The sequence below is a fragment of the Heteronotia binoei genome, chromosome 12 (assembly GCF_032191835.1).
Source record: "Heteronotia binoei isolate CCM8104 ecotype False Entrance Well chromosome 12, APGP_CSIRO_Hbin_v1, whole genome shotgun sequence".
Taxonomy (NCBI): Eukaryota; Metazoa; Chordata; class Lepidosauria; order Squamata; family Gekkonidae; genus Heteronotia; species Heteronotia binoei.
The window spans coordinates 26,008,706-26,034,559 of record NC_083234.1 but is presented as its reverse complement, the minus strand read 5'-3'; the positions used below and the strand labels follow the sequence as shown (position 1 = coordinate 26,034,559).

The following is a 25,854-nucleotide window of genomic DNA, read 5'->3' as shown; positions in this document are numbered from 1 at the left end:
CACCAGCCTCACCAGCCAAGAGAAGGAAAACTCTAACATCAAACCCGGGCAGATAGAGCTCGTTAATGTAACACCTACCACCTGGAGGACTCGCTGCCGGCGTCCCGGCTTACTGGGCCATGGCAGATGACCCCAAGGTGAAAGGGTGGAGCCAGTACCGCACACACTGTGCTTCTCCTAAAAATTCCTCTGTGCAGGCCTAAAGGGAATAGCCACATCCACAACCCACAACACACCAAGTCCTGCAGCGATGGGCAAGGGGCGAAACGGCAGGTGGAAGATGCCACTGGAAGCAGCAGTCCCGATCCTGCATGTAGGCGGTTCAGGGTATTGGTCGCCTGATGCTGACCTGGAGACGAAAGCATTTTTCGGCAGCACCCTGAACGACCAAGCAGCCTTATCTAGGGACAGCACTGCTTGCTCCACACGGAGAGGGGCCTAGAAAAGGTGGCCTAAACAAAGCTCGTCTCCCCCACCCCAGTTGGCTAGCCGCGGTCAACGGGCATCCTTACTTGCGGTCAAAAAATAACAACAAAGAAAAGGCATGCACCTGCCTCACAAAGTGTGCAAAGACTAAAGCTTGCGTGTTGGAACATCAGAACCATGCTTGACACAGTAGACAGTGGTCGCCCTGAACGTCACTGTGTTCTAGTTGCCCACGAACTTCTCAGGTTGAATATTGACATAGCAGCTCTCAGTGAGGTCCGTTTCCCTGAGGAAGGTAGTTTTCAAGAACATGGTGCTGGCTATACCCTCTACTGGTCGGGTAAGTCAAAGGCTGAGAGCCGCCTTTCTGGCGTTGGCTTCATGGTCAGGAACTCCATTGCCTCCAAACTCGAAAACCTGCCAACAGGTCACTCAGATCGCATCATGTCCATGCGCCTCCCACTTCAAAACAAGCAGCATGCAACACTCTTCAGTGTGTATGCCCCAACCCTTCAAGCAGATCCTGCACAAAGAACAAGTTCTATGCTGATCTACGCAACCTCGTACGGAAGACCCCTACAGAGGACAAGGTGATCATCCTTGGCGACTTCAGTGCCAGAGTAGGTAAAGACTCGGAAAGGAGTACTTGGCAAACACGGCATTGGCAACTGCAATGATAACGGGCACCTCCTGCTAGAATTCTTCACGGAGCACCAGCTCACCATCACCAACACTATCTTTCAGCAGAAGAACAGCCTGAAGACAACCTGGATGCACCCACGGTCCAAGCACTGACACCTTATCAACTACATTCTGGTGCGCCAGAGAGACCTTTGAGATGTCTTACACACCCGAGTAATGCCCAGTGCGGAATGTCATACGGATCATCATCTTGTACGCTGCAATCTCTGTCTTCACTTTAAACCCACACCCAGGAGAGGAGGTATCCCTCGGAGGAAGCTTCAGGTTAGCAGCCTTCAGTCAGCCGAAGTTAAAGCTGCCTTCCAGGCAAAACTCCAGTCAAGAATTGAGGACCCCAGTTGCCCCACAGACCCTTCTCCAGAAGCACTCTGGGAACACCTAAAAACTACCATCCTGTTGATCTCTGAAGAAGTCCTTGGGTTCTCCACAAGGAAGAACAAGGACTGGTTTGACGAAAACAATCAAGAGATCCAAGAATTACTAGCGAAAAAGAGATCTGCCTACCAAGCACATCTTGCTCAGCCCTCCTGTCCCGGGAAAAAAGCAATCTTTCGCGCTGCATGTAGCAACCTCCAGCGCAAGCTTCGAGACATTCAGAATGAGTGGTGGACCAAGCTTGCAGAGAGAACCCAGCTGTGTGCAGACACTGGTGATTTAAGAGGGTTCTACGAAGCCCTGAAGGCAGTATATGGCCCATCATATCAGGCTCAGAGTCCCTTGCGTAGTGCAGACGGCCAAGTGCTCCTCACAGACAAGGCATCCATACCGAACCGGTGGTCGGAGGATTTTCAGGTTCTCTTCAGTGCCAACCGCGTAGTTCAAGATTCAGCAATCCACCTCACCCCACTTCAACCAGTGAAAACAGAGTTGGATGAGATCCCCACCCTAGAAGAGACTGTTAAAGCCATCAAGCAACTGAAAAGTGGCAAGGCAGCGGGAGTTGATGGAATCCCACCAGAGATCTGGAAGCATGGGGGCACAGTACTACATAGCACACTTCACAAAGTACTTGTCACCTGCTGGGAACAAGGCAAACTACCACAGGACTTTCGCGATGCAATCATCATCACTCTACACAAGAACAAAGGGGAAAAGTCAGACTGCTCCAACTACCGGGGGATAACCCTGCTCTCCATCACAGGCAAAATCCTTGCCAGAATACTCCTGAACAGGCTGGTGCCCACCATTGCAGAAGAACTCCTCCCAGAGAGCCAGTGCGGCTTCAGAGCTAACAGGAGCACCACCGACCTGGTATTTGTTCTCAGGCAGCTCCAAGAGAAATGCAGAGAACAGAACAAGGGTCTATATGTGACTTTTGTCGACCTTACCAAAGCTTTCGATACCGTTAGCAGGAAAGGCCTGTGGCAAATCTTGGAACGTTTAGGATGTCCCCCAAGGTTCCTCAGCATGATCATCCAGCTACATGAAGACCAGCAAGGCAAAGTCAGACACTGCAACGACCTCTCGGAGCCCTTCCCAATAGGCACAGGTGTAAAGCAAGGCTGCGTTCTCGCACCAACTCTCTTTACGATCTTCTTTAGCATGATGCTTCAAAGAGCCACAGTAGATCTAGATGATGACGATGGTGTCTACATCTGCTATCGCACCGATGGCAGCCTGTTCAACCTGAGGCGACTAAAGGCTCACTCCAAGACAATGGAAAAACTTATCCGAGAGCTACTGTTTGCTGATGATGCTGCACTCGACTCCCACTCGGTATCAGCTCTGCAGCATATGACGTCCTGCTTTGCAGAAGCTGCCAAGCTATTCGGCCTAGAAGTTAGTCTGAGGAAGACAGAAGCTCTCCACCAGCCTGCACCCCAGGAAGATTATCACCCTCCCTGCATCACTGTGGGTGAATCAGTTCTGAAGACAGTCCAGCAGTTCAGCTACCTGGGGTGCATCATCTCCTCAGATGCCAAGATCGACAAGGAGATTGACAACAGGCTGGCAAAGGCAAACCGTGCATTTGGCCGACTGCACAAAAGAGTGTGGAGCAACAAGCATCTGAAAAAAGGCACAAAGATCAATGTTTACAAAGCGGTTGTGATGACAACCCTCATCTACGGCTCCGAATCGTGGGTTTTATACCGTCATCACCTGCGACTCCTTGAGCGCTTTCATCAGCGCTGCCTTCGCACCATCCTCAACATCCACTGGAGTGACTTTGTGACCAACACTGAAGTCCTCAAGAGGGCAGAGGTTACAAGCATCGAGGCACTGCTGTTGAAGATGCAGCTGTGCTGGGCAGGGCATATTTCTAGGATGGAAAACCACCGCCTTCCCAAGATTGCTCTGTATGGCGAACTTTCCACCGGCCATCGAAATAGAGGGGCACCAAAGAAGAGGTACAAGGACTCCTTGAAGAAGTCCCTTGGCACCTGTCGCATCAACCTTCACCAGTGGTCTGACCTAGCCTCAGATCGCAAAGCATGGAGGCACACCATCCACCAGGCTGTCTCTTCCTTTGAGAAAGCACGCATAGCTGGTCTTGAGGACAAAAGGAGATTGAGGAAGAATCACACTGCTACAGCACCAACCCCAAATCAGACTTTTCCCTGCAGCCACTGTGGCCGGATCTGCCTGTCCCGCATTGGTCTTGTCAGCCACCAGCGAGCCTGCAGCAGACGTGGACTACTGCACCCTTCTTAAATCTTCGTTCGCGAAGTCAAGCCGAGCGAGAGAGGTCCATCATGGCCACTATTATCTAGACAGATCAGCAGTGGACCTCCAGGCTCTCGGGGAAAGTTTTCTCAAAGCATCTATAACCTGGTCCTGTTAACTGGAGATGCCGGGGACTGAACCTGGTGCCTTCTGTATACCAAGCAGATGCTCCACCACTGAGCTGTGGCCTCCTTAGAAGAAGAAGACCGCAGATTTATACCCTGCCCGTCTCTCTGAATCAGAGTCTCAGAGTGGCTTACAATCTTCTTTATCTCCTTTCCCTACAACAGACACCCTGAGAGGTGGGTGGGGCTGAGGGAGCTCTCCCAGAAGCTGCCCTTTCAAGGACGATTCCTACAAGAGCTATGGCTAACCCAAGGCCATTTCAGCACGTGCAAGTGGAGGAGTGGAGAATCAAGCCCGGTTCTCCCAGATAAGAGTCTGCATACTTAACCACTACACCAAACTGTGGCAGCAAGTTCTGCCAATCCACCCTCCCACTTCAGATCCCCAGATTGTTCCCCACACACAAACCACCCCGTCTTCTTAGCATCTCTTGTGGCTTTGGGCTTCCAAATATTGCAGTGCATCCTGAAAGTCCTGGGTAGAAGATTTTTTTTAAATCTTATTCTGCAGCCCAAACTTCAAATTCCTGCCACCCTCCATTGCTGGTTGCCAGGTGAAATGCCCTGTTTGAGATTCCCTCTGACTTCCTGACCTTCTTGGTGCAAAAGAGAAGGTGGGTCCTTCACAAGTACCTAACTTGCCTCCTGCTGGAATCGGCTGTGCTTGCATGAATATATTAGATGTATCATTATGACAGGGCATGCTTTCGGTCAGAACATTTAATTCTGTTTAGTCCGACAGGCATTGCATATTAATAAAATGGAATATTTAAAAGCTCATTACAGCACCGTATTGAATGACACTTCCATAGGAGTCGCGCAAGGGCCGAGGGCACCGGTGTCTCTGGCACTCCGGTGTCAGCCCTCCACTTTGCCAAATACCAAAGGTTGCCCAGGTGTGGTCACCAGGGAATTGGGATTTGAAAGTGTCATCTTTTCCATAATGTTTTGTGAGAGGAGGATGGACAAGGCTCGATGCAGAATTAATCTCCTGTCAGATCTGATCTGAATCTTTCCCTTGGTCTTAATTGGAGCTACATTAGGCATGGGGAACTGAGAGATTCTGCGCCCACGCAGGCTGCTGTGCCCATATCCCTGCTCCATTCCAAAGCCATTCAGATTCAGTGCTGAAGAGGAGTGCCATAGAAACCATGTGCATTGCAGGATCTGTTTTCAGTGTTAACACTCCTGAGCACCCTTTGCAAGGTATTTGTGTTTTTTCCATGCCTATGATCTTATGCTCCTGGTCTTGAACAATGAACACATGAAGTTCCTTTATACCAGGGGTGGCCAAACTTGCTTAACACAGGACCAAATTGAATAAACATCAGAAATTTGAGAGCCGCAAGACAGGAACATCAGATGTTTGAGAGCCACAAGACAAGGGAGGGAGGCAAACAGATGGAGGGGAGGGCGGGAGGTGGGAGAGGTGGAAAGAAAACAACTTTAACTTTAAATGCATTCGCCAAGCCACCAATTGGCTTGGATTGTAGAAGTGATTTAAAGAGAGAAATGCTTTCTCCAAGCTGGCCAATGGTGCAGTGGCGCTTCAAGAGCCACACAATATATGTGAAAGAGCCGCAGTTTGGCCACCCCTGCCTTATACTGAATGCCATCAATGTCAGTATTATCTACACAGTATGTCAGTGGTTCTCCAGGATCTCAGACCGAGATCATCCACATCATGTACTGTCTGCTCCTTTTAACTGGCAATGCTGTGGATTGAACCTGCGGACTTCTGCATGCCAAGCAGATGTTCTGCCACTGAGCCAGAGCCCTTCTCTAGGGACTGAAGCACTAATTCTGAAAGGGATATGACAGAGAGCTGAGAAAGGGAATTCTGCAGCATCTGCCAAGTGGCTGGCATAAGCCATCATATAGATTCAAGGGCAAGACCCAGCAGCTAGGACTCTGAGTGTAGGCAACTGGAAACCAGAACCTCCAGACTCCAACCTTGCCAAGGAATTACCATATACTCCACCTAAAGTCTCATATTTCCTACCTTCTGTCCTCAAAGAAGCTAATGAATCCATAAAGAAACACTAGAACAGGAGATGCATGAAAAAAAAAATCCTGATAAAGATTCTATCCTTTGAAGATCTCTATTCGTTAGAGGAAAGCAGAATCTGGAGGGACAAACTACATGATACACTTGGCCATGAGTTGGGTCAGGGTTCCCCTCAACTTGACTCATCAGCCGGCTGCTGGGAATGAAGTCACTCAAGCATTGTAGGATAAGTACCATAGTGCCAGAAGAGATGGGCCTTCAGCAACCCACCCTGCCATATCCCCCAAGTGAAATGGCCACAAGGGGTGCATTTTGCTGCACTGCATGACTGCACTGCATGGCTGCATGTGCATGGATAAGCAATAGGATGGGAATATAAGGCTGGTGCCCTGACCTGGATGGCTAGCCTGATCTTGTCAGATCTCAGAAACTAAGCAGGGTTGGCCCTAGTTAATATTTGGATGCCGCACCACAAAGGAACTCCAGGGTCGCTGTCATTATAATGCATGAGAGCAGAGCTAAGCCAAAGACTGAAATACCAAGCTGCTCTCTGTTTGTTGCAATAAACTTCTTTTTCCCCCTCCTCACCTGTACTTTTATTGGCCAAAGACATTCAGATTTGCAAATATGTGCAACGCCATGCAAAGAAAGGCAATGACAAGACACCTCTGAGTATCTCTTGCCATGAGTTGACTTGATGGCACTTTATACACACACTTGTTCTCGCATTTGGTTGGTGGATGTGGTCTGTTCCTGGAGAGCTGTCCATGGTGCTGCACTCCCTGCTCCCCTCCCTTCTGGCCTTTGTTTCCTGACTCTTCATTGGTGTTTTGCTTCATATGGGTCCTCTTGTGTGGACTCCACTTGCCCATAGTCTCTTGCTTGGCTAGCTGAGGTCAGCCTGCTCACTCACCGATAGCTTCTGATCAGCTAGAACTGGATGTATTCAGCTCCAGCTACCTAAGCCCTCCTTCATTAGCACTCTGGTTCTTGCCCCCCACCCCTGGTTCTTAGATCAGTGGGCAGCTCCAGCTCTGCTTTGTCACAACTACTTGCCTGTTGTCCTGCTAACTCCTTCAATTTACTTCATTTATATCCTGCCTTTCTCTCCAATGGGGACCTAACATGGCTTACATCCTCCACCTCCTCTCCTCCATTTTATCCTCATGACAGATGGGTTTGGCTGGGATTGTGTGACTGGCCCAAAGGCACCCAGCAAGCTTCCATGGAAGAATGTGGATTTGACCCAGGTTCCTTCACATTCTTGTCTGACATTCTATCCACTATGCCATGCTGGCTGGCTTCATGCCTACATACCCAAGCTGGCTATGGGGGAAATGATACAGACTGTCTTGAATCAGCAGGAGCTTAAACTACAATCCCCGAAGGTCAACACAGTAATGAAAAAAGACAGCACCACAATGGAAAAGGGGTTTTAGAAGAACTGAAAACAGTTGCAAGTGATGGCGTGTAAATAGGCTCACAGAGAAGGGGATAAAAGGCAATTTAGTAGGGCTCTGCAGCATATTGGGGAGGGGTGACATATATAGCCACCACCTTGATGTGTGTAGATTTTTAACAATAGCAGCAGGTGGTGGAGTGGGGCACAGAATTGGCTCATGCTTCAACTTCTTCAGGCACATGAAGGAATGGGCATAAACTGCCCTTTTGTGATTCATTTTGGTTCATGGCTCATGACCAAGCCATGAACTGAACCACAAACGAAACTGATTTGTGACCCCAACTTTCTGCTGCCTGCCGATTTTTGCAGAGAGCAGAAAGCAGGGGGTTAAATGACTTTAAGCCTCTGCTTTCTGTTCCCCAAGAAAAGCGGCAGGGAGAAGAAAGCAGGGGTTTCCCAGCAAAATGTAGTGGGGAGCAGAAAGGTGCTGCATGCTGTTTTTTGTGGGGAGCAGAAAGCAGGGGTTTAAATGGCTCTGAAGCACTTAAACCCCTGCTTTCTGCTCCTCCCAAAAAAGCTGAGCAATGGGGAGCAGAAAGCAGGGGTTTAAAAAGCTCAGAGCCATTTGAACGTCTGCTTTCTCATCTCATCTCTCTCGACTTGACTTCGTGAACGAAGATTTAAGAAAGGTGCAGTAGTCCACGTCTGTTGCAGGCTCGCTGGTGGCTGACAAGACCAATGCAGGACAGGCAGGTCCGGCCACAGTGGCTGCAGGGAAAAGTCTGATTTGGGGTTGGTGCTGTAGCAGTATGATTCTTCCTTGATCTCTGCTTTCTAACTCTTCACAAATGTCCATGAACTGCCTTAAAATTCATGGAAGTTCATGGCAGCTTTTCAGTTCACCAACTTCAGTTTGCAAACCACAAACCAGCCAAAATTGGTCATGAACTTTCATTTGTGAGACAGCTCATACACATCCCTATAGGAGCTCAGAAGCTCATTCTCCCAATCCTAACATGAAGAAGAAGAAGATATTGGATTTATATCCCGCCCTCCATTCCGAAGAGTCTCAGAGCGGCTCACAATCTCCTTTACCTTCCTCCCCCACAACAGACACCCTGTGAGGTGGGTGGGGCTGGAGAGGGCTCTCACAGCAGCTGTCCTTTCAAGGACAACCTCTGCCAGAGCTATGGCTGACCCAAGGCCATGCAAGCAGGTGCAAGTGGAGGAGTGGGGAATCAAACCCAGTTCTACCCAGATAAGAGTCCGCACATTTAACCACTACTCCAAACTGGCTCTTCATGTTGGAGAGACTTTGGATTGAGAGGAAGGATATCAATAATTTTTAAAAAAAGAAATGACGTTCTTTCTACAGGAGCTCAGAGTAGTCTGTGTGGGGAGGGGCCTGCAAAGGGGAAGGACTCTGTTCTAGAAAATCTGGTAGGTGGCTCTGGACATCAATGGCTTAGAATGTAATTAATTCCTCCCATCAAAGTAAGCAGAGTTCAGTCCTCTCTGACATTCATTAGCACCAGCTGCCAAATCACATTTTGAGAGACAAGATCGAGCTACCAGCTTAATTGTTCCACAATGTCCAACATGATGTTTAGATAATGTGGAAGGGGCACTGGTGCTGATCTGGACTATAAGAGGAAGAGGAGCAGGGCAAGGTTACATGAAAAAAACCGCACATGTGGCAACGGGAAGGGGGTGGGTGAGAAAAGGGACTTGAAATCTCCATGGCAAACATGCTGCAGTTGTCCTGGGCTTGAAAAATCCACCCACGTCTCTTTTCTCTGGCACTAGATAGCCAGTTGGCTGTTTCCCCGAGAGATTGCTGATGGCAGGAGAAAGAAAATGTCTTAGGATTTGGGTGCAATAAAGCAAGAATCCTCCTGTAATACTGCAGGCAAATCAGATGGCGGGGAAGGAAAGGTCACTCTGTTTATGCAAATCGGATGCTGGATTCTCAGATAGCAACCAGAAGGCCTGGAGGATGAAGCTGGCTAATATAGCCGGAGCTGCAGGCAGGCGGGCCGACAGCAGAGGCAGCCTGGGCCAGAGAATCCCATGCCTAGCCAAAGACTAAAATCCAAACAATACTGTGCATCATCTTTTGAAAGGGAAGTACACAGAGGAGGTTTTTTTGGCCTTCTCATTATGCCCCTGATCCCCAGCACTGATCCCCAGCCACTGTTTTGTATAAGCTGACTTTTAAACAGTTTTTGCAAACAGCCTCTGTGTTTTCATACAGAAAAACATTGAAAATTCACCCCAAACCCATAAATAACATGAGAAAGAGACTTAAACAACAACAGCAACAACACTGTTATGATTGCCTAACTTTGGTTCTGCAGGGTAAAACACCACATAGTAGCAGGAAAACTTGAACAGAGGTTAGTCTTTCTTCTAGAAGGGAAGGCACTCTCCTAAAGGGTCAGAATTTCATCTTGAGGGTGCTGGTCTTTGAGCAATCATGTGCCATGAATGGGCCAAAGGGCCTTCCACCTAGCTGACATACACAGCTGTATGCCAGCTACATCCTTTCTTGGTGGAAAATGGACTACAGCGATCTCTGCCCTGGTTACACAGAAGCTTGGCATCTACAAAGTCATCCAAAGGAGACTGCCCTGGAAGATCTCTCAGAAGCTGCAACTGGTCCATAACCCTGCAGCTAGCGTTGCTCACAGCAGCACACAACATGGATTGTGTTACTCCTGTTCTGCAAGATCTGTGCTGATGCTCAGTCCAAGCACAGTTCAAGGTGATTTGACCCAGGAAAGGGCTTGCTTGCTTACTTAATCTCCTCACTTCTATCTCACCTTTCTCCTCATGAGGGATCCAAGGCAGCTGACATGGTTCTCCTCTCCTCCACATTCTCCTCACAAACTTGTTGTAGGCTAGACTGAGAATGTGTGACTAGCCTAAGGTTGCCCAGTAAGCTTCCAAAGCAGAGTTGGGGTTCAAACCTGGTGGTCCGGGAGCCTAGCCTGACACTCTAAACACTACACACACCACTTATTGGTCTGGATCCCGGGTATCTGAAATACAATCTTCTCCTGTATAGCCCTGCCTGCCCACCAAGATCATCTTCACAGGCCCAGCTGCAGGCACCCCCCTGCAGAGAGTTCAGGGACCAGCAGCTGGAGAAACTATATTTATTTATTTAATGAATTTATATTCCGCCCTGCCCGCCAAAGGCAGGCTCAAGGCGGCTCACAGGTTAGGGTCAAACAATACTCCGTGGGGGTACCACATTTGTGACTGACAGGTTCATCCAGTGCCCTCTTTGCTGGCAAGTAGAGACATTTTTGTTTCCATTTGTTCTTGACTAAGTTGCTTAGGCATGGATTTTCCTGTTACTGTTCCTGGTCTTGGCTTATTCTGTACCCACAGCAGGCATGAACATTTGGGTTTAGCTAGGTGTTGTTAATGGCTGATCTACATCAAGGGCCTTCAGATCGTAAGATCTGACAAAGGCTGTTAACCATAGGATGTTTCGAAGGTCATTAATTCATAGGGTTACCATAAGTCAGAAGTCACCTGATGGCACATAACGCACAACAGAAAACAGTATGCCAACAATATATAGTCTGCCAATTAGCAGAAGAGCTGTGGCTCAGCGCTATATAATCTGCTCGGCATACAGAAGGTCCCAGGTTCAATCCCCTGCACCTCCAGTTAAAGAATCTGACAGGAGGTGATGTGAAAGTCCTCTATCCGAGACCCTGGAGAGATCCTGCTCCTCAGAGCAGACAGTACTGATTGTGATGGACTGATGGACCCATTCAGTATAAAGTAGGTTCTTGTGTGTTCTCTGAGTCTGGCTTTGCAAGCTGCTATTGGATCAGCTGATTTGATTCTCTCCTGCTGTTTATAATTTTGCTTGTTGCTGTTAATTAAGTTGTTTTTCCTTGTTGTTTTCATAGCTGTTACAAGGCACCTTGAACTGCAATGGATACAAACAGGGAGGACACGGTAAACAAATAAGGGAATCCAGATATATTCTATTCCTTGGGTCAATGCCAGCTTGATGCAAACGAGATGAGAGTACATATACATTTGGAGATTTATGTTGGAATTGTTTATCCATCCATCTTTGCCAGGAGCTAACTGACAAACAGGATGTGACAAAAAAAAAAACACCCACACCTAGCACGTGACTCTATGTATTTATTGGAATGTTAAATCCACTCCATGCAACGTCTCAGGGGAGGTAATCACAGATTTTTATACAAATGTTATGTGTTAATTATAAATATTAAACATTTTTATGTAGCCCATTAAAAGTCTATTAAAATTCAATTAAGGTCCAATTTAATTGCTATAAACCCAACATTAACCCAGCCCATCCTCTGCTGCCTTAAACCTAGCACACCCTAAAAACTGACTGAAACAGAAAGGTCTTCCAGTCTCCCTGCACAATACTCAAATCTCCAAGGGGTGAGAGAGTAAGACGTTGTGGAGCAGTGGCTCCACCAAGAGAACCCCTTCAAGATACAGACTTGTAGTCTACGCATGGTGCTCAGCTGTCCTTGATAGTCCCCCCAGGAAGAAGTGTGTACGTTTACCACTTGCTCCTGTTGCTATGACTTCAGCAGCTCTACAACATCAGCAGCAATTTAACATACCATGCAGCTGTCCAAAGTGCAATTATTTAAAGGGTCTTCGACAGAACTATGGGCTGTCTTCCCATTCTCTTTGTCTTGTTATTTTCTCGTTTGTAGCTGCCAGTGGCATGTTTTTCTGGCCTCTCGCAGTCTTCTCCTTGACCTCTGCCCTCTTTGCTTGCGGAGCCTCTCTCAGTGCTATTAACCACTGTGCTTTGATGTCACAGCCTGGCACAGAAATTCCCATTGTCTTGACGTCGCCCAAGGTCAAGGAGCTAAACTTGGGACACCTTGGAAGACAAAGGCTCACGAGCAATTTTTGTTAAAGCATGATGTGGCCTGGACATCATGGGATTCCAAACAACTCCCTTTGGCACAAATCGTTTCAGAGGATAGCCCTGCTAGTCTGCTGTAGAAGAGATAAATTCAAGTCCAGGAGCACCTTCGAGACCAATGAAGTTTTTGATAGTCAAAGCTCCTCTTGTCAGATACAGGCAGGGCTTTCTTTGTAGCAGGAATTCCTTTGCATGTTAGGCCACACCCTCCTGATGTAGCCAATGCTCCAGGAGCTTACAGGGCTCTTAGTACAGGGCCAACTGTAAGCCCCAGGAGGATTGGCTACATCAGGGGAGTGTGATCTAATACTCAAAGGAGTTCCTGCTACAAAAAAAGCCCTGGATACATACAGGTATCTGATAAAAGGAACTCTGTTAAAGCTTATACCCCCCACCCCCCAAAAAATTCTTGCTGGTCTCTAGGGTGCTATTGAAGACAAATTTAGCCAGCACAAATAAGTTACAAAACTTTTAAGATGGAGTCAGAACTAAAGCTTTTGCTACTTACAGCATGTAATCCTTGGTGGGGTTAAGTTAGCAGATCTGGGGAAAATAAACCAGTCCTTCAGGGGTCATTTCGTAGAAAAAGAGGTGTCGGAGTTCATTAGCACAACCTATTTGCATAACTTATTTGCGTATGCTATAGACTCTTGACATCACCGGAAGGGGTACTAAATTATATCAGCTCAACATCTACCTTAAAAAGCTTCTTGAATGATAACTGTCATAATAAAACCTTATTCCCATCATATTTTTCAATTACTTTCTCTTGTGTAGCCGCGGTGACATGATGAAGATTTCCATCTGTCCGCTTGATATGTTTTGGTTATTTTCCTATTTTTTTGTGGGGGAAATATTAGAAAGTTTGTTAAATCTTAGAGTTCAGCAAAGTTCTCGCAGGGAGTTTGAACAATGGAGCCCAGAAGCAAGTATTTTCTTTTGCAGGGGGGTAAGTAAGAAAGAGCACAATGAAATTTAGAGGTTCCGGAGCTCCATTCCTGTGAGCTCCTGCTCTAAATGAGGCCTGCCTCCCATATGCAGAGCTGCATTCTGTAAAGTTTACTGAAACAGCAGGACTGCAAGAAGCATTAGTTATAGGTCTTCCACATGGTTACCAACCTCCAGGTAGGGGCTGAAGATCTCCCAGAATTACAATAGATCTCCAGACAACAGAGATCAGTTTCCCTAGAGAAAATGGCAGCTTTGGAAGTTGGAGTCCAGGACATCCCATTGCACTGATCTTCCTCCCCTTGTCAAACGCCACCATCCCCAGGCTCCACCCCCAAATCTCCAGGAATTTCCCAAATTCTGTCACAAAACCAGAAGTGATGTCATCACGTTAGCACAATGCTCTAGGATTCAACCAAAATGCTATAGTTAAACCTAAAGCATTGTGTTGGGCCGATGATGTTACTTCCAGTTTCATGCCAGACACGATATTGGGAATTGTCATGATGCTGAACTCTCCCTCCCCCCACTTCCTCCCCCTGCTGCCCTGTTGAACAAAAGCATGGAATGGACAGACAAGTCTGTGAGCAGTGTTCTCTCTAAGCTACGTTAGTGTGAGCTAGCTCACAGTTATTTAGCCTCCGGCTCACACGTTTTTGTCTTAGCTCAGGAAAAATGACTGAAGAGCAAACTAATTTATGCAGTAGCTCACAAATTTAATGCCAGTAGCTCACAAAGTAGAATTTTTGCTCACAAGACTCAACAGCTTAGAGGAAGTATTGTGAGGTTTCTCAGCCTGTTGCAGCAGGTCAGAACTTCCCTCACAACCATGAAACTGCTTGTGATCAGTGGGAATGGAGACAGGGACCAGGCATGCAGGTGAAGGCAGGGGAATGAAAAGGACAAATCAAAGGAAGATCTAATCCTGTAGCAGGAGCAAGATGAGAAGAAAGAGGGCAGAGGACTAGGCCAGAAGCCTAAGCCATCCTCAGGCATAGTAAAAGTCCTCCTATTGGATTGCATGTATCTAAACCCTTTCCCTGCTTCCTCTTCTTTTAAACTTAATAACAGTGGATGAGTCACACGCTTAGGGCCAAAACGTGACTATATGGCCAAAGAACACAAAACCCAATCCATGCCTCTGGAATAATAATAATTTGACCCCACCAAGGTCAAATACAAAGTCATGCTGAAAGGCACGAAGGGGCTGCTAACATCTCGCCAATGGCTGTTTCCCACACCAAAAGGTTAAATTTATTTCTTTGCCACAACCTTTGATCCCTAAACACCTCAGCTTCTTGCCTGTCTGAGAAGTACCTTTTTCTGTTGAAAGCTTCCTTCCATTTTGTGGAAAGAAACCCTTAAAAACTCATATAAATGCTGCATGAGAGCTTTTGAATGCTCCTTGAGAAGTTAGAGCCTGGCGTCACACTCGCAACAGGGTGACAGCTGCAGGGAAGGACGAGGCCACGCTGCCGGGCTAAGGCCGCCACACCGGCACAGGGACCATTTGTCCTGAATAATGTTTATTTCCTCCAAGTGCGTGCTCTTAAAATTCCGCTCCTGCTTCTTCAGTGTTTGTCTCTTTCCACTTCGCCAAGCTCCCTGCCTTCACCTCCGCACCGCCTGACTGTCTGCTTCATCCTGGAGGCAGTTCTGTGGCATTCAGGCAAAGTGGCGATAGCATTCTCACAATTAAAATACATTCCTCGCTCTTCGGAGCATCTCTTGGCTGTCTATATTTGAGTCCAGGTGCACCTTAGGGACCAACACAGATTTTCAGGGTATCAGCTTTCCCTTTGTCAGGTAGCTTATGAAGGAAGCTATGACTCTTGAAAGCCCTGAAAATCTTGTTGGTCTTTAAAGTGCACCTGGACTCCAATCTAGCTGTTCTACTGCAGACCAAAATGGCTACCTTCTGAAATTGTCTGTGTATCTTTCTGTCTGTCTGCCTGTCTATCTATCCAGCTTGTGAGCTAACTCTCTTCTATCCATGGCTTTTTTTGTAGCAGGAACTCCTTTGCATATTAGGCCACACACTCCTGATATAGCCAATCCTCTTGGAGCTTACAGTAGGTTCTCTACTAAGAACCTTGTAAGCTCTTGAAGGATTGGCTACATCAGGGGTGTGTGGCCTAATATGCAAAGGAGTTCCTGCTACAAAAAAAGCCCTGCTTCTATATCTCTGTCTGTTAGGCCCCCTATGTACCCCTGCAAAGGACACAGTGGGAAAAAAAAGACGTCCCTCATAATCGTTCACCCCCAATTCTTTCACAGTGCCAGCCTTGTTTAGCCCAGGACTGGGCCAGAGTGAGGTCTGGAAATGTACAGTAGAAACCAAAATGGAGTAGGACCAAACAAAATGGTTCTGGCAGCAAAAGAATAAGTCTGTGCTTATTATTTGGGGATGTGGTTCTAAGGGGATCTCCAAGCTACACGTCCCCCCACTCTTTTAAAATAAAAGAGATATTTCTATCTATTGTGGAGACCACAGTAAAGGAGAAATAACTCCTTAGCACAAACCCTAACACCTTGGTTTCTCCCTGCCTAATCCTGTCACCTTAATTAATTGGCCATCCTCACCACTGGGTAGTCTTTTCTCTTCAGCAATCAAGGAACGTCAGTGGATCATTAAGCTTTCACATTCCTAGCTACAGTCCGACAGAAACATTAACAGTTCTTGCCTACACCCCAAACCCATTTCCTGGCCCCATTCTCTGAGCAAACAGAGAACATTACCCTTGTGAGTCTAGCACTTGGGAAACATCCAACTCACCCTCACTACGCAATGGGCAGCCCATCAAGCTGTTGTATAAAGCACTTCATACACCAAGCCATACCTTCAGGATACATTTTGGAGTACAAATATACCCAGCTCTGCCCATGCTCAGTGTGTTGTGTGTTCCTGGATCCAACCACACACCCAAGACGCTGACTATCTTATCCTTCTTTCTCTGGACCAGGTAGTTATGAATCTCCGCCCCCTCCCTCATCTTCTCCCCATCCGCTTACTATTTTCTAGTGTTCTTGCATGTATGTTAGTTTAAATTCTGTCTTACTGTGTGTTAAAATATTATTATAGTTTTTTCCCCCTTTCAATAAAAATTCTTTTTCTTTATTACAATTTGGTTTGGTCATTTCAAAATTTATGTCTCTCTGAACTATTACTGCTATACAGTTTGTGGGAATCTTGCTCTTAGAAAGCTCTACCTAGGTCTACCACTGCTAATTCCCCCCATAAAAGGAAACCCCTCCAGGCATTTCTGGTATCATGTCTGTCTGTCTGTTTGTCTATCATCTACCTATTTACCTGCCTATCTATCTAGAGAGCCACTTTGGAGTAATGGTTAAGTTTCTGTCAGAGCTCTCTCAGCTCTACCTACCTCACAGGATGTCTGTTGTGAGGAGGGAAAGGGAAAGGAGACTGTAAGCCACTCTGAGACTTCTTTGGGAAGTGAAGGGTAGGGTATAAATCCAATTTCATCTTCTCTTTTTCATCTATCTTCACTTTTTCATCTATAATCATCTGTCTGTCTGTCTTACCCTTCCTCCAAGGAGCACCATTCTCCATTTTTTCCTCACAACATCCCTATGGATAGGTCAGGCTCAGTCCTAAACCATCTTCTTTATATTGTTTGAGGCCGAAAGAGTGACTGGGTAGGGAACTTCAGATCTTTGTTCACTGAAACAAAACCCCCCACCTGGTCCAACATCCCTGGCAAGGCAGATGCCTCCAGCAATCCCACAAGCAAAGCCTGAAGGCAAGATCCTTCTTCTATTGTGAGTTGCCAGCATTTAGTATTCAGAGATACTACCCAGGAACTTCCTTATTCCATTTTGCTATAGTGATGGATAGACCTGTGCCTCATGGATTTGTCTGACCTTTGACAAACGTAACCCCCGCCCATAGCAATCACAACTTCTTGTGGAAGTGAACATCCTAAGTTAAATATATGTTACGTGACAAAGGAGTTTTGTCTGTCCTGAACCTACTGCCAATCAATTCCTTTGCATGACCTGAAGTTTTAACATGATGGGTGGGGGGACTCTTATGTTCTCACTGCACTATTGATTTCTACCTTATGCATTGTGGTCATTATCCTCCAGGTGAACTGGGCCTGATTTCTCTTTCCTTTGCAGTCCCAGGTGTCCTTACCTTTGAGTAGGTTGCTCCATTGATTACTTCTCCTCTCCGCATCCAAATGATGGATGCTGCTGGTTTGGCGTTATCAGCGTGGCAGGTCAGATTCAGGGGATCTCCAGCTCTTAGGCTAACGATGGGCCCCCCAATAATTACTGGATCATCTGGAGGCACTGCAAAGAAGAGAAGACAAAATGCAGGATGCCGTTTGTGAGCCTTAAAAACAAAATCACCACAGTGTTGCATGGACAGGTTATGGGTCACATGGATCCAAGAAAATCAAATGAAATTGCGCCCTCTACAAAAGACCCACCATCCAATTTTCTAATATCTTCTGTTTTCATCAAAATTCAGCTGCAAAGTCTACTGACTGAAGTGGCAGAGCAGTGCTGGGATGGCAATGTTAGACCTTTCCCCTCTGACTTGAATGGCCCAGGCTAGCCCGATCATGTCAGAACTTAGAAGCTAAGCAGCCTGGCCCTGGTTTAGGGTTGCCAGGTCTCATTCAAGAAATATTGGGGGTCTTTGGGGACAGAGCCAGGAGACTTTGGGATGGAGCCAGGGAACTTTGAGGGTGGAGCCAGGAGCAAGGGTGTGACAAGCACAATTGAACTCTGAAGGGAATTCTGGCCTCACTGTTATGATAAATGGAAGCCTGCTGAATTTAGAAATATTGGGAGAAGCAAGGGGTGGAATTCTAGCAGGAGCTCCTCTGCATATTAGGCCACACACCCCTGATGTAGCCAATCCTCCAAGAGCTTACAAGGCTCTTTTTTGTAAGCTCTTGGAGGATTGGTTACATCAGGGTGTGTGGCCTAATAAGGAGCTGCTGCTAGAATTCCACCCCTTGGAGAAGCACATATAGGTGTTGCTGTGCATTTAAAGGTCTTCAGTGTAAAAAAATGCTCTGAAATTCATGCAGAGATCCTCAGAACAAATTAACCAAGCTGAGGCTGCTGTCAAAGATGGGCTTCTAGCAGCTGCGGCAACCATTTTGACAATAGCACTATACAATAGCGAGAGGCTACACAATTGTGGTGCATTGATCATACAACGAGACGCATTATATATGGCAAATTTGTAACCAGCTGAGGAAATGTATAGAAGATGAATGAAAACCGGTTAGAGAACACCCTTTGCTAGTACCATGGATCACTTCTTTGTTCAATCCCCAGGGGTGTCCAGTTAAGGACAGGGGGAAAGGACAGCTTTTCTCCCCATTTTGATGATTGTGTATGACTGCAATTTTGTAAATTCCTTTGACAGATTAGGTGGTCAGAGCTAAGAGACTGGGCTTTGTTACAAAGCAAACAGTTCAGTCTTTTTTTTAAATACAGTGTTCTCTAGAGGATGCTTCTGCAGGAGTGTTGATTTCAATTTTCATCTCTAGGGAAAGCAGGGCTGTGGTCTCCATCGTAAACGAGGAATCCAGATTGTTCTTTTTTAAACTCTCTCTGTATAGGAGTCGTCTTCAGTTCTTCCTGGAACCAGCAGGTGGGGCCACAGAAAGCTGCTGATCGCCTTCTAGTTAGTTGATCTATAAGAGCAGGTTTGCATCTTAACAGTGGAGTGCGGCAGGAGAGGGAGATGCGTGACTACAATGTGGTTGTGCTAAGGATGCAACATTCAAAAAGGAACTTGAAGTAGGAGAAAGAAAGATCGACTCCTGTCCTGACCTGGATAGCCCAGGCAAGCCCAATCTCGTCATATCTCAGAAGCTAAGAAGAGTTGATTGTGGTTGGTACTTGGATGGCAGACTGTCCTTGAAAGACCCATTTGCAAAGCAGGGGCAGGCTCTATTCAGCCGCCTCTCTGAATAGCCTCCAGGCACCCAGTAGGGATCAGTCACCAGAGATTGACATGACTTCCAGGTGCAGACACAAATACAAGAAAGAAAGAAAGAAAGAAAGAAAGAAAGAAAGAAAGAAAGAAAGAAAGAAAGAAAGAAAGAAAGAAAGAAAGAAAGAAAGAAAGAAAGATTCCCAGCAGGGATGGTTCCAGGCTTGGAGGGGGCAAAGAGTTCCCAGGACCTGCCCCTTCTCTGCCCACTACCAGGCACTCCTGCCCTCCTTTTCTCCTACACACATGCATGCAGGGGTGGAATTCTAGCAGGAGCTCCTTTGCATATTAGGCCACACCCCCTGATGTAGCCAATCCTCCAAGGGCTTACGAAAAAGAGCCTTGTAAGCTCTTGGAGGATTGGCTACATCAGGGGTGTGTGGCCTAATATGCAAAGGAGCTCCTGCTAGAATTCCACCTCTGCTTGAAAGCCTCTTACCTCTTTGTGTGTCCTTCCCTTGTCTGCTCACAAGCCCTCCCACTGCCTATGCTCTCAGATGCCTGCAGCCCTTTCCCCAGGATGGAGGGCCTGTAAGTGAGAGGGCAGGTAGCAGTGGGCCTCACCAGAAACCTTGGGCCCCAGCAGCTACCCCAACTCAGGGCATACTGACGCCAGCCCCAACTCATAAGAACACAATTGAAGCAATGTTGGATCAGGCCCTGTACTAAGAGCCCTGTAAGCTCTTGGAGGATTGGCTACATTAGGGGGTGTGGCCTAATATGCAAAGGAGTTCCTGCTACAAAAAACCCTGCCGTAACCTCTACACCATGCTGGCTCACAATTTATGAGCTGGTGACATAACAACTTACCGAACTCACCGCTGCAAGTTCCTCTTTGTATGGAGGAAGGACAAGTAATCTTTGCTACATCTTCCCTTACTTTACTGTAATACATAAAGCTGCCTTGGGGGGGAAAAAGAACCCTTAAAAGTAGCCTCTCTCACACTCACACACTAATGGAAGACAGTTTGATAAACTCCCTTTTCATTTTCGCCCTTCTCTAAGAAGCAACATGCCAACAGTTCCTCTGAACATAACCCTTGCAAAGAAAGCGTTTCACTCCACCCCCAGACTGTAGGGAGTCCTGATTGTAATGGGATGTTGATGAGGCAAAAGACTCATCTCTGGGGCTGGGTACTTGGACAGCATCCCACTTAAACTGGGCCTCTACCTGCACAGAACAGCTACCTGGCATGCATAGCTACTGTGCATGAGTAGAAGCCCAGCTGGCATAAGATGATGTGCCAGTGAAAAGCCCCAGGGGTGCCTGGTTTTGCTTTACTGGCATGATGTTTAAATCACACCTAAGAAATGAAAGATGAAGTGCCACTGAGGAATGCTCAAACCATCAAGGCTAATGCTTGATATCAGTTACATTCCAAAGGTGCAGACAGTAAGGAGATTCCCCCCCACCCCCCAAAAAAAATCATTTGCAGGGTAACCAGCAATTCCACTGTTGTCACACTTCTATTTGTATGCTCGACATCGATGGCAGTGATGGGGGGGCAACATGCAATTTTGGTTTAGGTGGGCTTTCCGTGTTCAACCTTCATTCTCTGAGATAGCTTTGGACATTAGATATGAAAGCAATAACACATTTCCTCCGCTTTATTTATTTGCCGCATCGCTGGTGGGGCTTTCCTGCTGAGATATACACATCTCGCTTTATGAAGGCCCAGGGGCAAGAGCCGTTGTTCAATTGACAATGCAAAAGCCAGCGACTCGGTCTAAAAAACACTGGCATCCTAACTTCTTTGGTGCAGGCATCGGAGCACTGAACTCTCACAGCCATGAGAAATACTCACATCACCCAAAGCTTGTGGCTCTGTTCAGTGCTCATATGAACCCATAAAGCTGAAGAAGAAGAAGAAGACCGTAGATTTATACCTCGCCTTTCTCTCTAAATCAGAGCCAAAGAGAGGCTTATAGTCTCCTTTACCTCCCCAACCATCCACAACAGACACCCTGTGAGGTAGGTGGGGCTGAGAGACCTCTCACAGAAGCTGCCCTTTCAAGTACAACTCTGCGAGATCTATGGCTGACCCAAGGGCATTACAACAGCTGCAAGTGGAGGAGTGGGGAATCAAACCTGGTTCTCCCAGATAAGAGTCCACACACTTAACCACTACGCCAAACTGGCTGTCTTAAAGCTGCCTTATTCTGAATAAGAACACTGCACTAGGCGATTGTCTAGGGCGCTGGTCTTCTGGGGACACAAAATTGGGCACCCCCCATGTGACTTGGTGTCATTATCAGTGTGTCGCGGGGACCAGAAGTTAGCTTTGCCTAGGGTGCCAGGGAGTCTAGGGCCAGCCCTGAGTACGGTCTATTGTGTCTGGGAGTGGCTCTCCATGGTCTGTGGTCAAGGTCCATCACACCATTTGTTTCCTGGTACTTTTCACAGGAAATGCAAGGGATCAAACCTTCTGCATGCCAAGCAGGTTCTATACTGCTGCTGAGTCACAGACCCCCACATTACAGAGAGGTGCATCAGCGTCAGATTGGAACTAGACTGCCTCTGAAGTCAAATAATACTAAATTATACTAGAAATTACTGGGAGAAACTCAGGGGAAAACACAAAATATAGCATTTCTGTGGCTCTTGGAACATCTAAATTGAAAACCACCATTGAACGAGCCTTTTCTTTCGCGGCCCTCTATTGGTGGAACCAACTGCCAGAGGAAGTTAGAGCCTTGTGGAACCTTGCCCAGTTCCGCCAGGCCTGCAAGACAACACTATTCCAGCGTGCCTTTAATTGAACTGCCGATGCTTGAGAGCATTGTAGGCCACCAATACTAAATCATATTAGCACCAAAACCTGTTTTAATTATTTTAATAGTTTAAACTGTGTATACTGTGTATTGTTTTATTGTTGTGAGCCGCCCTGAGCCTGCTTCTGCGGGGAGACCGGGATAAAAATCTAATAAATAAATAAATAAGGTCCAGATCAGACCAGCACTCAAAAGAATAAGCTTTAAACCATAAAGGTTTGATTTAATACACAAAAAGGAGACCAAATTAAGTAAAGCAATTTGCAGAGCAAAATGGGAACTGCAGAAAGGAATATGCACAGTAATGCAGTGGTCCCCCATCTCTAAACTGCATAGTGCAATGATTTCATGGTGTAGTGTTAGACTAGACCTGGGCATGCAGCCCCCAGTATATGTGCTGAAGAGCAGCATGCCAGAACATTTGCTCAGCTCAAAGTGTCTACTCTACCTAAGGGACAGAGGCAAAGCCCTCAGGAGCTGGCAGTCTCATTGGGGCTGAGATTGTTCTTAATGTGCTCCGTTTTTGCTGGACTTCATGCAAATAGGCAGCCCATCTCGCTTCTAAACATTGCTGGGAAGAAGAGCGAAAGAGATGCAGAGTGATGCCAGCTCCTTATCTTTTACTATTCCCAGTTCTATGCTTAGTAGAAGACAAGATACTGTAAACTGTATCTATTTCATTTCTCAATAGAATAATGAATAATGTGTAAGTAGAAATAATACAAAATTTTAATTCATGTATCTACTGATGGACGGCCAGCCGACCTGCGCCCCGGAAAATCTAGATCGGGCATTACATGCTGTGGCTGAGTGGCTCAGACTGAGCGGGCTGAAGCTTAATCCTGCGAAGACAGAGGTCCTTTGCTTGGGTCGCCGCGGCCCGGGAGGGGGAATCCCCCTGCCAGCCTTTGACAGTGCGCCGCTGATAGCGGCGGACAGGGTCAGGAGCTTGGGGGTGCTATTGGAGCCTTCCTTAAAGATGGAGGCTCAGATAGCAGCCGCTGCCAAGTCCGTGTTTTTTCATCTTAGGCGGGCAAGGCAGTTGGCCCCCTTCCTGGAGCGCGACGACCTAGCAACAGTGATCCATGCTACGGTCACTTCGAGGTTAGACTACTGCAATGCCCTCTACATGGGGCTGCCCTTGTCCCGAACTCGGAAATTGCAGCTGGTGCAGAACGCCGCGGCCCGGCTGTTATTGGGTCTCCCAAAGTGGGGACACATTCAGCCGGGTCTTCGGACCCTGCACTGGCTTCCAGTGATATACCGAATCCGGTACAAGGTGCTGGTTATCACCTTTAAAGCCCTATATGGCTTGGGACCTGTCTACCTGAAGGACCGTCTTTCCCCGCATGTTCCCCAGAGAGTACTGAGGTCGGGAACACAAAATCTCCTTACTGTCCCTGGGCCGAAAGAAGCCCGCTTGAAATCCACCAGAGAAAGGGCTTTCTCTGTTATGGCCCATGGTGGAATCAGCTGCCGGAGGAGGTGAGGGCCCTGCGGGACCTAGTTCAGTTCCGCAGGGCCTGTAAGACGACCCTCTTCCGGCTAGCCCATACCTAGCTTGAGAACCTAATGCAACTTGCCAGATTTCCTTTATATATACTTGAATATTTATTAATTTTTAGAGTTTTATCTGTTTTAATTGTTTATTCCCTCACATGTTTAAATATTGCTTATTGTTATGTGGGATCTATTGTTGGAAGCCGCCCTGAGCCATTTGTGGGAAGGGCGGGATATGAATTCTAAATAAATAAATAAATATCCCACCCTTTCCCCTTCCCTTCTACCCCCTTCCTATTTTACCTGAAAACCTAATCAATTTGTTTAAAAACCAAACTGTATTTATTATTATCTATTACATTTTTCTCAACACTCTTCCTTGGGGAAGGAGCTTGGTGTAGTGTTCAGTTCATTCAAGTCATGTGAAGTGGAAATAGCCTCCACTGAAGGCTCTCTGGAAAAAAATATGGTCTCCAAATGGTCAAGATAAAGAGGCCAATCCAAATTCCTGGGGCAATGAGTTCCAAAGTTATTCCGTCACTGTGTTCTTTCTTCTCTATGGCTCGGCCTATTGGAACTAGTTACCTAGAGGCATTTGCCTGGCTCCTTCCTTTGCTGTATCCCAGTTTCTACAATCAAAACCCTACTGTGTCATCCACCTTGAGTCCCAGTGAGAAAAGCAGGCAGGCAGGCAATCAGTCCATTAATCAATCTATAGATAATTAAATGACTGATGAAACCAGGGCTTTTTTTGTAGCAGGAACTCCTTTCCATATTAGGCCACACACTCCTGATGTAGCCAATCCTCCAAGAGCTTACAGGGCTCTTAGTACAAGGCCTACTGTAAGCTCTTGGAGGACTGGCTACACCAGGGGCGTGTGGCCTAATATGCAAAGGAGTTCCTGCTACAAAAAGCCTTGGGTGAAACCCTACCATTCTATCATTCTCTCACTTCTGCCTCTCCCTCTAGTTCCTTCTCTTGTGTCTGTTGTTACTAGCTTGTCATTTAGGATGAAAGCAATTCTAATATAAAAAAAGAGATTCTCAAAAGGGTCCTTTAGCCACAGCAGAAGCCTCGTCTCACAACTGGAGTGACAGATGTGCAGAACAAATCAAACAGTAGTTTATCTGCCGTTGAGCCCCATCTTCTCAAATACTTCAGGCATATGGACTGACTTAAAAGCTTTCAAGGACCTCATGCCCTCTTTATTAATGTCAATGTTGATTTATTACATTTATTTTGTTAAAAACCACAAGCATTTTAAAAACAGTTGCAGAACTGTTAGGTGTTGGCCAATCAGCATTTTACCTATCTAACTTCTGCAACCAGCATGCAGAACTTAGATTTTTGAAAGGCCTGCTCCTGAAAAAGAAAGGCCAGTCTGGATTCAGTGCAGTGAGTGTCACCTCCACTGGGGTACAACGACTGCATCTCTTTCCAATTTGAGATTCTCTGAGAGTAAGACCTGTGCCTCATTATGGTGCCCCATTTTTTAAGGTCCTTAGAAAACATTATTATTGATTAACATCCCCCTTGGGTATCATCAGTTCTTTTCTGTTTTTAAAAAGCTGCCACTACTCATATATAAGCTTACAATGATGTCCACCAATTTCCCCATCAAAACTTGGGAGTGTCCTCAAAAAAGATGCCAGTCAGGGCTTTCTTTGTAGCAGAAAGTCCTTTGCATATGAGGCCATACCCCCTGATATAGCCAATCCTCCAAGAGCTTTCAGGGCTCTTAGTACAGGGTCTACTGTAAGCTCCTGGAGGATTGGCTACATTGGGGTGTGTGGCCTAATATGCAAAGGACTTCTTGCTGCAAAAAAAGCCCTGGTGCCAGTACTTGGTACCAGTAAGTACTAGTACACACACACACACATAAAAGCCCCTGGATACCATCACCTAGCTACTGGGAATCTGGGTAGACACATAAAGAAGCTTCTTATCTCCAATAGGCCAGAAAAAATTTCCTGACCTTAATAAAGACAGGTTGAGTTTGGCCACCGATCTGAGTGATAAAAAAACCCCTAGCTGATGAGCAATTTGTGAGAAATGGCTACCAGCTGGACAGGAAACACAATCTAAGGTGGGACAGTAAACCCTAAACCCAAATCCTCCACACTGATAAGAAAGAAAGATAACGGTTAACATGGACTCCTTAAAGGTAAATTGCAGGAGCAATTGTCATCCATCAAGCCTCATGCAGCTGAAAAGATACCAACTCACCACATAGGAGAATCTCCTGGTATCTCCTCTTTTGTTCTTACAAAAACAGAGGCATTGCTGTGAGTTTTGGCTGAGATGACATCAGCGATCTTTCATCCTGTCTTTCAAAAATATATATACCTTCCATCACTTATACTGTCATCGTGACAGCTTGC

The 25,854-nt window shown here is 46.6% G+C and overlaps 1 protein-coding gene across 2 annotated transcripts in view; it reads right to left on the bottom strand.

Annotated features, from left to right (window-relative positions):
- KIRREL3 (kirre like nephrin family adhesion molecule 3) overlaps positions 1 to 25,854 on the bottom strand; it is a 1,087,808-nt gene that overhangs the window by 252,579 nt on the left and 809,375 nt on the right. For both annotated transcript variants that reach the window (XM_060251091.1, XM_060251092.1), the window contains exon 5: positions 17,377 to 17,534. In XM_060251091.1, coding sequence (XP_060107074.1) covers positions 17,377 to 17,534 — 158 coding nt within the window. The remainder of the gene's footprint in view (positions 1 to 17,376; positions 17,535 to 25,854) is intronic.